The sequence below is a fragment of the Leptosomus discolor genome, chromosome 13 (assembly GCF_034619465.1).
Source record: "Leptosomus discolor isolate bLepDis1 chromosome 13, bLepDis1.hap2, whole genome shotgun sequence".
Lineage (NCBI taxonomy): Eukaryota > Metazoa > Chordata > Aves > Leptosomiformes > Leptosomidae > Leptosomus > Leptosomus discolor.
In genome coordinates, this window is record NC_141403.1 from 6,323,880 (window position 1) to 6,335,880 (window position 12,001).

At 42.1% G+C, this 12,001-nt stretch overlaps 1 protein-coding gene across 5 annotated transcripts in view; it reads right to left on the bottom strand.

Annotated features, from left to right (window-relative positions):
- Positions 1-11,416: 11,416 nt before the first annotated feature.
- The window catches only part of ST18 (ST18 C2H2C-type zinc finger transcription factor), a 174,414-nt gene continuing 173,829 nt past the window's right edge, over positions 11,417-12,001 (bottom strand). For all 5 annotated transcript variants that reach the window (XM_086472493.1, XM_086472498.1, XM_086472496.1 and 2 more), the window contains one exon: positions 11,417-11,557. In XM_086472493.1, coding sequence (XP_086328619.1) covers positions 11,417-11,557 — 141 coding nt within the window. The remainder of the gene's footprint in view (positions 11,558-12,001) is intronic.

Below are 12,001 nucleotides of genomic sequence, written 5' to 3' on the forward strand. Positions count from 1 at the left end.
CTGGAAGAGTTTGGGTGCCTGGGCTAGATCTTAACCACTGCTTTTGTAGAAGAAAAACTGGAAAGTTTCCTGCTCAGTAAGCGAATTGCCTAATCTTGTTCAGATCTGACTAAACGTTCCTCTATTTTGGCTGAGAAACCTATTTTATGTATATTAGCCTTGGATCTAGCAGTGTCGCCCTGTTCCAAAGTTAAAAAAAAACCCAAACTGATTGCATGCTCTTATGACTATGCCTCCTTTGTAATGCACACTGTAATTATCACCGTGTAGAGAATTTTGCCTGTCTACTCCACAGCTGCTCGTGGGTGAAACAGCAACTCTACGTGAGCGAGTACACAGATGTTCAGCTATTGAATCACTTCTTTGCAATCCAGACCTGACAATAATTTGGATGTCAGTGATCTTCAAGCCTCCAATTTCTTATTTTGAGAAATCAAATTGAGCTTTGGAACTTGCAGATTTTAGAGAACTGAAGCAAAAAAGGGAACCTCCATGACAATTGTGTAGACTGGGAGAGCCTGACAGTTGCACCTTGGAGCTTCAAGGCGATGCTTATTTTGAATCTCTACTTTGCCTAACCTTCTTGAGGAACATCAGTAATACAAAGCAGGCAACGGGCCACTTTCACTGGAATGAACATTCATTGAACAAGCACTGGACAATCTTTTGGGGTTGTTTTTTTTTTTGTAGCTGGTAAGCCAGGTACAAAAGCTCTGTCTGAACTCCCCAAGACTTTGTGAATGGCTGTACCACACTTAAGATCTCATTGAGAGCCTCCTAGAGAGCACTGCAGATCTTGCTCAAGTCTACTGCTAACGGCAAGATGAAAGGGACATTTTTAGCCCCCCCCATTTCACAGGCGGTGAGACAGAAGAAACACCAGCTTCTTCACAGTTGCAGATTCAGGCACTTGTGTAACCAAAAGGCAGACAAATGCCTGCACGCATCTTTCCCTTCCCCGTGAGCAGGAGTGAGAATTTGCACATGGACCATTTGTGCACAGGAAACTGTTTGAAGTGTAAATGGTGTTTAAACCATGCAGGTTTGTGTTCAGACTCATCCTGTTAAGAGACTTCCCCGATCTGTAGGTTATAAGTGTCAGAGCCAGGAACAGCTGCAAGGAGAGTACCTTTTCCCTGGCATCGTGAGAGCGGCTGTTGAAGGAGAAGGTGTTCTCTTAATTGGATACTATAAACAGAAGCTAGAGACAATCTGAAATGCTTCACATGACAACTTTTTGCAAAATCCACTCATGCAGATGATTAACCTCCTAGTAACCCGTATGAACAATGGAAGGACTTTAGAAAGCCATTACTTTAGCTTAAATAACTTTTTCCTTCAGCTGATCTGACCTGAGGACATCAATTTCTCCACAGTTTGATTTGGGTTAGTGCTTTCTTCTTGAAAAGCCAGTGGGGAAAAGGAATAGAAATGCCACACAAAAAGTTTCCCACATAATTCGCCATCTTTCCAGCCAACTCATGTGTAGGATTTCTATGTCAAAATAAAGGAAGCATAAGAGCACGATTTTTATCCAAAAACACTTCCTATAGAGGTTGTGTCTTCTGGCCAGAAAAAAACAAAGGCGTTATAAACCCTTCCATTAAAACACTCATTCTTTATTACTAGCATGTGTCATTGATGTAGGGCGAATCCCTAAGGATTAGGTTCTGAATTTACAAAACTTGTTTTTAAAAGACCATGAAGCCATCCATAATAAGCGTGACCAGACCCCCTTACATTTAAACCTGAATTCGAAAGATGCCCTTAAGCAAAAATGTGTGTGGAAATTATAATTTCTAGGTCAGTTTGAGACCTGGAATAGCAATACTTTGCTGGATCCTACATTTCAGTGTTAGAGGTATTCCTGTGTTACTGAGGTGCGTGCCTAGAGGTGCATGAGGGCATATTGGGAGAGACGATGCGCAAACTTCATGTTAATTTTCAGCTCTTCTGCACCTTTCTGGGATACCTTAACTTACTGACTGGCTTTGATATTACATATCACTTTGAAGTGGACAAGAAATCTAAAGGATGAAAGACCTGAATCAGATGTCGAAGATGAGTATTCGTACCGTAGGGGAAAGAGAGAGATAGTATTAAAATTTTGGAGGCTGAATGCTTGTGCCCCCAGGCCAATGCTGTATGTTCGGCAGCAGGCTGTCACACCCTAATTGCTAGTACCCCTTTGTGAATCAACATCTCTGAGAAGCCAATTCTCCGTGATGATTCTTTAATATACATCTTCTCATTTGCCCCACGTATATTTCAGTTTGCCATCTGATAATTGGAATTGTGTGGGTAGCAGCCGGTACCATCTGGCTTGTTAATAAGTAGAGGATAAAAATGTCTAATGCCTTGCTCTACATAAATACAAGAATTACCCTACAAATAAACAGCTCCCTAAAACCTCAACTGATGAGAACAAAAGAAAATAGTGTGGTCTTAGCTCATTAAAAAGCACTGAGGAGAGCATGAGAGAACATGGGAAAGCCTCATCACTTCCCATCTGAAGTTTTAGTGTAACTAAAACATATGGGAAAAATAATGCAAAATTAAACGTGATAATGCACTTTTCACACCAAAACATATTGGGCCACTATACAAATGACGCCATTAAAACTGCTGCCTTCAGGAGCCAAAACCTAAGCTGAATAAGTACGGTACAATTAAAGTTTTTGATTTAAAACCAGTGAAAGATTTATCATAATGAACCTCGGAATTGAGATAATATGACTTGGGGGCATCAAAGCTAAGCTATAGAAAGCCACATGTTCTACAACGTGGAGTTAGAATTGGAAGACTGACATCAGCAGATTTTAGGGCACAGAAAGGCTTACAAGTTCATTTGCATGTGAATGGCCAAGACCGTGCAAAATCTTGCATGTAAACAGTGCGGTATTGTAATCAATACTTTAATTAACAGGAAGGCAGCGCAAAGCCGTCTGCATTGGGGAAATAAACTCTGATCCCGTAGGCTGGATGCGAAAGCTGCGCTGTTGTATTCCGAACCTGCTGGAACTTGTACAGCGCCTTATCTGAAAGGCCTCATACGCATCGCGACAATGTCCCCTAATCTCGTAATAAAAAGGGCATCATGAACGGCGGCAGCCCGGCCAGCTAGCGATGGCTGCAGTCACGCTACGCTCCCAAGATGGTGAAAGGAGATTTAAGCTTCTCGCAGAAAAAAAAGCCCAAGGGTTGCCTCCAGCCTGTCCTGGCTAGGGAGGGGTGGAAAAGGGGGGAAACGCGGCTGGGCGGCCGCTACCTGACTGGGGACTGCAGCACCCAGGGAGGCGCTGACAGGCTAACAGGCGGAGGAGAAGAGACACACAGAAAGCACCTTGCTTCCTCCCCCGCCACCAGCCACCCCCACCCCAAAATGTTAGCCCACAAAAGCAGACATGCTGGAAGTTGGAGTTTTGAGCTGCTGAGGAGTCTCCCCGGCAAGGCTTTGCCTGCCCAGCGGCTGTGGTGAGAAATAGTCACCTCCATTCTTCCGGACATAAACCCACGGAATCATAGAATCATGGAATGGTTTGGGCTGGAAAGGACCTTCAGAGGCCATCGAGTCCAACCCCCCTGCAGGGAGCAAGGACATCTTTAACTGGATCAGGTTGCTCAGAGCCCCGTCCAACCTGACCTTGAATGTTTCCAGGGATGGGACTTCCACCACCTCTCTGGGCAGCCTGTGCGGGTGTTTCACCACTCTCATTGTAAAAAAATTTCTTCGTTACATCTAGTCTAAATCTGCCTTCTTTTAGTTTAAAACCATTACTCCTTGTCCTATTGCAACAGGCCCTGCTAAAATGGTTGTCCCCACCTTTCCTGTAGCCCCCTTTCAGCTCTAAGGTCTCCCCGGAGCCTTCTCTTCCCGAGGCTGAACATCCCCAACTCTCCCAGCCTGTCCTCACAGGGAGCTGCTCCAGCCCCTGAGCATCTTCGTGGCCTCCTCTGGCCCCGCTCGAGCAGGTCCGTGTCTGTCTTGTGCTGGGTCCCCCAGAGCTGGACGCAGCGCTGCAGGGGGGTCTCACCCGAGCGGAGCAGAGGGGGAGAATCACCTCTGTCGACCTGCTGCCACGCTGCTTTGATGCACAGAGGACACGGCTGGCCTTCTGGGCTGCCAGCCCACATTGACAGCTCAGGTCCAGCTTTTCATCCCCCAGCACAGCCACGTCCTTTTGGGCAGGGCTGCTCTCAACCCCTTCGTCCCCCACCCTGTATTGATACCCAGGTGCAGGACCTTGCACTTGGCCTTGTTGAATCTCATATGGTTCACACCATCTCGAGGTGTGAGTCAGGGCTCAGAGGCAGAGTGCATTTCCCCAGGAAGCAGCGTTAGAAACACCACCCTTACTGATGCCATAGCAAGCTGGAGAGGGTATATAGTTTGGCAAAATGGGAAAAGACATTTGGAAAATGGACTAGCTTTGCACCAGGTGGAGCTGAGGTAGCCTGGCACCCAATGGACCCCTGTGGACTTCTGCCCTGTGCCCCTGACCCTGTCACTATAAATACAGGAGCTACAGTCACTGCTTGCCTCCCTGCTTTCTTGCTCAAATATTTATACTCACGCATAGGACTGGTACCGCTTACATCCATTGACACCACACCAGGCACAGGAGCGCAGTTCTCTGGCCAGCCTTGCGCTGACTCTTGCTGCTAGTCTGAGCTGTACATCGTGCTGATCAGGAGCCAGCCCTTGCCAAGCAGAATCTGCAACAGCTGAGCCTCCCTCCTCTTCCCTCTTACGGTGAATCATAATTTTGCTCTCATAGCAATCAGCTGATTTTTTCACAAAATCTGTAGGAGCTCTCAATAAAAATGCTTCTCCTTTTACAACCTTTGCTTCTGTCGTTTTGAAATTTAGCTTCTGCATTTTGAAAATTTGGTTTCAGACTGACCAGCAGCACTGACTGGAAGATATCGTCAAGGGAAACAATGTAAGAAGTGTAGGAATAAAATGAGGACTGTAGGAGGGGGGAAAAAAAGAGCTAAACCTACGCGATGGGCTGTGCATAAGAGCTGATAGTGTTTGAAATAAGAAATGTGGGGATTTCTAGTGAACCTGTGGTGTGCAGAGCAGAGCCGGTTCTGACAGACACAGGAACTAACCCAGAGGCAGCAGATCTGAACGCCTTAGCTGGCACCATGCAGCGTCTCTAAAACGCAGGGGACGAAGTGGTTGCATCAGAGTTATCATGACTGCCGTCACGGCATTTAATATAGAGTGCGGTATTGCAGATATCTCTCATCAAACACAGCAATTACTACTGTGAAACTGGTAGTATACTGCCAGTCACGCATTCATAGCTACGATACGCTCCTACACGTGTGCTCTGGCTCTCTCTCCCTCGCTGTAGATGCACACATGTACTGCATGCTCCTATGTAAGGCTGGCATTGCTCATTCTTAAAACACTTCAGAGTATGTGGCTCATTTTCTTGTTTCACAGATGGGAAAACAGAGCTCAAATCAAGTGTCTTGCCCAGGGTTACCCAAAAGGCTGAGCAGGGCCTAGAGCTGGGTTTCCCAAGGTGCCGTTTCATCTCCTGCCATCTGGGAAACACAAGAGATGTCCCCTCACAGCCTTCTGCACTGACTATCTACTGAAATAAATGCAAAATACTAACAGAGTGCCTTTGCCACACATTTGTGCAAAGAGCTCAGCTCTTCAGTCTATGGAGATGTCACTGCATTTTTCTCTGAAGGAACTCGATTTACGCACATTTTCCTGGTAGGTTTTTATGAGCTTTTTAGGACCTTCATTCCTTCCTTAAAATCTTTTTGACCAGACATCAAAATTAAAGAAACTGTCCCCCAGTTCTAGGCAATTCCCTCCCAAGGGAACTAAGCTCATCCTGCTTCTGAAGGATCAGATTAATTTCATTCCAATAAATTTGAAATCAGCATAGAACCTGGCTCCTAATCCAGATTTTGCTTATCGTGTCAGAAGTAAGTAGGGGGTGCACACAGGAGGCTACATATGACTGTAATTAAAGAAGATTGCAGGCCAGATATTTAAGCCCCAGCTCCAGCTTCAGCAGCAATGACTGGGAACTGTTTGGACAGATGATAACTTCAGTCAAATAAAGAATGAGGTTCCGTTCTTTGTTTTTTCTTCTTGTTTTATTTTCCATCAGAACCTTAAAAAAGGTGTGCACAGACAGTAAAAGAGGAGTTTGGTAAGGGTCGGAATTAGGCTTGGGGTAACGTCGATGATGTTTTAATCTTCAATACCTGGGATGAATAGAAGTACCCACCTGATTTTTATGGTGCACTGTGGATGCCAACAAAAGCTCACAAGGTATATGTAACAATTCTATGAAACAATAGTACGAAAACTCAGTAGCTAGTCATTTGGATTGCCCAGAGAAAGGGAATTTTGAAAAGGCCCTCCTTGGCAAAAACAGCTGTGCATTTAGTTTCTAAAAATGAGGTCATTTCAAGGGATATGAAGCTGGGCACCAAAATCTGGTGCTGGGCACTGAAAGCTAGTATGGAAAAATCTTGTGCAGTAACAGTTTTAGAAGGATATAGCAGCAACCTAAATAGTAATTGTTATCACATAACTGAAAAGTCCTGAGATTTACTTGGACAACATCCCTGGGAACATTCGTTAAGAATGAAATGCAGTTGAAGCAATTTGTACCATGAAGTCAGACAGGAAATCAGACTAATCCTTGATGAAATTATGTGTAAGCTTGGCTGTCTAAGACTTACTAGAGCAAAAGAGACAGAAGAAAACCAAGCCAGAATGAGATATTGAAAGGTACTGAAACTAGGTCACTGTCCTACATTACACAAAAGCTAAATGGAGCTCTATCATCCCACAGTATCCTGAGCGAGATGAACAAAGGCCTTTGTGTGGCGCAAATCTCCTGGCACCACCCAGGTTATACAGCTGCATAAATCACAAAGAAACTTTAAGCATCGCAGAAATGCCAAGACAGGTAGAATGTATAGCATGAAGGAACATGGGAGGAAACGAAGGGGATGGCTCCTGTCATTCTGTCATAACTCTGTATCATTGCATGAGAACAAAGTCCCATCAAGGAATCCTGTGACTTATTAAAAAAAAAAAAAAAGGCTACAATATGAGTAGGACGAAGGGGCACTGAGTGAAAGACTCGTGGCATAATTAGATAGGTATGCTGAGCCAGCAGGAGAGGAGAGGTGCTTAATTAGTAAATAGGAATAAGATTACAGTAGGAAACAGAATTTTTTTCTACACTGTATACTCAGAAACCTTCGTCACGGTTGGTTAAGAGACAGCATAGGCTTCCTGAGCCAACAGGACAGTAAATGCTGACTGTTCTTGCTCCCCTTCCTTCTCTTTCACATTTAAAGTTGCTGTTCCATTCAAGTTAATTCAATCAATGGAATTTATATATTTTTACTGAATTAATCACTTTTCCCCCTTCTTTAGGCATAGATACAGAACAATTATTAAAAATGGAAACTTCAGAAGATTGAAATGGTTTGAAAGGTTATTTCAAGTACAACTTGTTTGGTTGGTTGGTTTTTGTTTTGTTTTTTTTTTCCCCCCCATGGCTTATGTTAGTTTAGCAATGAATATGGCTTAATTGTTTACATTATTATTTTTTAATGGAGAAAGACCATCATTTCAACACTGAAATAACGATCACCAAAGCAAGTTGTTTAAAGACGTGTGCAGGAACAGTCTTTTAGATAATAATAATTTAATCAGTTAGCTGGGTATCACATATCCTGCCCAAAACCACTAGGAAAATTGTTTCCTTGCTCACAGTCCCGGTCTCAGACTGCTGGAAACATTTGAGAATACAGCCTTGTTTTCTTAGGTGTACGTAGAGCCTAATATCCTCATACCACTGCTCTCCCCCAATCTTACAAACAGCAGATAATCAGAATCAGTATAGATCTTTAAAAAACAAGCAGTGGGGAGCTGCGTATCAGACAATAAGGCTTTCCAAATGGTCTACAGCTAAAGGACCCTGAAAAAACACTATTTTATATTCGTTAAGAAATATTACTTAAGTAACTGTTAATTACTTAAGAAGCAGTTCATGCTGTCCTTAGGTAAGTGTCCTAGAGCACAGAAAACTGAATACCAGTGGAGCAGAGCTTCCCAGGGCGGGTCAGTCTCCATCCCAGCCCTTTGCTGACTCTACAGCTCCAAACTCAGCAAGATTCATGAGTACCCAGGATCCATGTCATGATCCAAATTTTGAACCTTTGCTCTGTTTAAATGCAGGACACGTCACTTTTTCTAGTGTCAGAGTCAGTTTTGGTTTATCTAACTATGTCTATTCAAATAAATAATTACCAGCTACTTTATGGGCTTTAAATTTACCCGATTTTCTAAATGAAAATTATTCTTGGTCTATCCATGAGAAGCTGAAATCTGAGACATAAATGCTCCTGAAGCCTTTAGCATGCATCCTAAATAAAACTGGCCTGTTTTCGCTACAGTGAACAGTGAAAAAAGAAAGTCCATTAGATACTGGAAATACTGTCTTTCTAAAACCAGCAGATTTTTATTTGTGCAGCGTCTCAGCACTGCAAATCTCAGCAGAAAATTGCGCTGGAACAGTGGGCGGTACCAAATTGCTGGAAACTTTACAATGGCTTTTATGTTTAAACATCATTTAGCAGCTGCTAAAGGTCAGCACAAATCCTGTACTTTACCAGTATAAATGAAGTCTACAACTGCCAAGAAAAGAATGCATTAAATAACGCAGTGATTAGTATCTTGATTATTTTTTTTCCCTTCAGAAGTGAAGAGGACCTCTTAAGCAGTTCCATTTTTCTCCTCCTTATTTCAAATTGACAAAGTAAAACACTAATTAAATTATTTATACCAGGAATTTACTTACAGGGATGACACATTTTGTACACAAAGCAAGTAAAACATCTGACGCATTGTATGGTGCCAGGTGCAGCTAAGAAAGTGTAATACCAGTCGGCATCTAGAGGCTAAGAAACCCAACAAACTTGCTGCAATGTTTCATTACCAATTTTATTTCCTACCATACACCAAATGTACAGCACAGAACACAATTTTGTTGTTTTGATGTAAGAAATATTAATTGTATGAAGAAACAGTATACAAACTACTCCAAATTAAAAAATGCATACATCGTTGCTCTTTACAAAAGGTCTAATTTACAGTGTAGCTCATCAATGCATTTAAACACAAAAAAAAAAAAAAAAGAAAAACAAAAGAAAAAAAATCAGTGCACGTTACAAAACACATCAAGTACAAGGGAGGCAAATAAATACAAACATACTTCACAGAACATCCTGAGCAAACAACCAAACACAGATAAATTAACCTGAAGCCATAATAAATCATAATAATAAATACATAGGTCAGTGAGAGATTTTTTTTTTACTTAAATAAAATATATAACAAATTTGTTAAAATATTTAGTAAATTAAATTTTAGTCTTTGTAATGAGTGAACTCATTTTGTATGCATTTAACAAGTATAACGAATGTTCGCTTTTTGTGGTTTTTTTTTAGCGAGAACAATAACTTTAATAGCAAATTTTTGTTTGGTGTCCCCCTATTTATGGTAGACAGCACGTATGGTAGCTTTTGAAAAACCGATTCAAAAATAAACACAGCTCCTAAGAACATACATTTTCCCCTGTCTAAACTAAGATTGGAGAGTTGAATCGACCCTCAAACAAAAAGCAAGCCCCACCTAATGCAGAACAGTGACCACAGTGCATGAGAGTTGAATCACTTTTGAATAGTACTTTTGTGCAGGAACAGTAATAATATAATTGTATATGTCGAGCCTGTGAATGCCATCATATTCCATCTAAATATAAATGAGGCTAATAAAAATAAACACTTTCATTATAGCACGGAAAAATTAAACACACGCTAGATCCATGTATACATTTACACTGAGGCACATATGCACATGAGGTGTGTGTGCATACAAAAAAGGCAGTTTAGCTGGTTGTTTATACCTTTTTCTTAAAAAAAATAAATATAAAAAAAACTTTTGAAACAATGCTTAATTACTTACAATCCCTGAAATAGACATTGCCTCTGTTATAGCCACCGCTACTTTCTGACGGATTCAGAAGTCCCACACCCAGGCTAACCCGGTACCGCGGCGCACGCCAGCACCTCCGCGCAAGCGCTCGTCTGTCCGCGCCTCCGTCTGTCTGTGCGCTCTGCAGCACTTGGTGCCCTACCCAAAGACCGGTAACAAATTCAGTATCAGCCTAGTCTTAGTGAAGAAGGATGGGAGAAACCAGCCACGGTGTTGCTACCGTTCGTTCAAAGAGAAAAGCAACCACCCTCGCGCTGGAGGGGTATTATTCCTCTCCAGACCGCTGCCTTCTCAGCTGCCGTTAAGTTCAAACCAGTATCAAATGCCATTTCAGGGGAGATGTGTTCGATTCATTATGTACAAAGCCTTCAGCTTGGGATGTGTTTGCGTTTTTCAAATCCAAATCCATAGCAATACTGGTCACTTGGTTAAAACCTCAACGTCTCGTACTAAAAAAGTACCAGTCCTATCAAATTATCCTTGTTTAGAGATAATTGCCATGTCCCTCCATGAGCTAACTCTGAAAAAAACTGCAGTGGTAAAATAAATCTGAAGTTCTCTTGAAACGTTTTAAATAATCATTCGCATAGGCTAAATCACACAGCCAAGTCAAGTGCTTTGCTGATTGCTATATTTCATTATTGCTAACGTATTCCGTAACACACTGTTTTCCAGCATACTGTGCTTTTACGAGCCCAGGATCCCCACTAGTGGGCACCGTTTATCTTCTCATTCCATGCATCTTCCCATCTCATGTTACTGCAAACCCAGTTCTGATACAAAGCCATTATAAAAAAGCAGGATGTGAGGAAAATAAAACTAGAACCACGGTTCAGTCATTTGTTACTTTCATAGGTTTTTTTTTTTTTTTTCTTCCTGTACAAACCCAGCAAGTTATTTAATTTACAGTATAGCTTTCAGTCTATTTAAAATCCCATTGGAAAATAAATTAATAAACACATTTGTAAAAATATGGCAGGCCGCAAAAATGCTGTTAAAAGATAAAAAAAACAACTCTTTGATTAGAAATAAATAAAAAATATAAAAAATAGTCGCACACACTTTTTACATTCACTTTACAAAAACTGAGTGCAAAAGAAGAAAAAAAAAAAGGAATTGTACTGAAATAAATACAATATACTAACAGAGTGCATTGCTGTTAATACAAATAGTCTGTTGTGTTTTTATTCTTTTTTTTTTTTTTTTTTTTTTTTTACGTCAGCTGGGAAAAAATTAGTGCAATGTTGCAATTGTAAATGCAGCATGGCAACCTACACCCCTTAGCAGTACATGAACTCCTAACAGATCCATCTGGAGTTTACTGCTGTTAAGTAATTTCTGTTGCCCAGCAGCTTTCACATCCTACACATGGATGCCCTTCACTGCCTGTTTGATACTTTCCAGCAGAGCTTTGCATTCGGGGGAATAGTCCCGTTCCAGATTGCTGTACATGTCTGTGAGTGTATTTACATATGCTTCGAAATTCTGCTCACTGATTGGCCCCTAAATGAAGACAAAACAGATTATAATTGTAGGAGAGAAAATCAAGGCCGTAAAACCCCAAACACCCAACCCCGAAGCATGGAAAAGCAGCGATATGGCAACCGGGGAGAAGTCGTAAACAGGGCAGCCATCCAAAGTAACGGAGGGGTTGTGGAAGTGAAGGGAGCTGCGTGTGCTGGGGGAACCACACGCTCTCCAAGCAAGAAAAGGGGTTGGAAATATGGTCATCAGTGTAACTTGCTTTTTTATTGTGGGCTGTTTGGCTCTGGGATTGTGGCTGACATCCCCGTAACTGTCCTCACCTAAGCTCCTGGTGGCACCCTTGAGGTTGGGAAAGGGGCGGTAACTCTGGAGACCCGAGCACCTTTGTGGATTTGGCCTGCCTTGGCAAGTAAGGCATCAAGGACTTGGAGTTTTTGAGAAGGTAGAGCTTTGTTGGCTCCA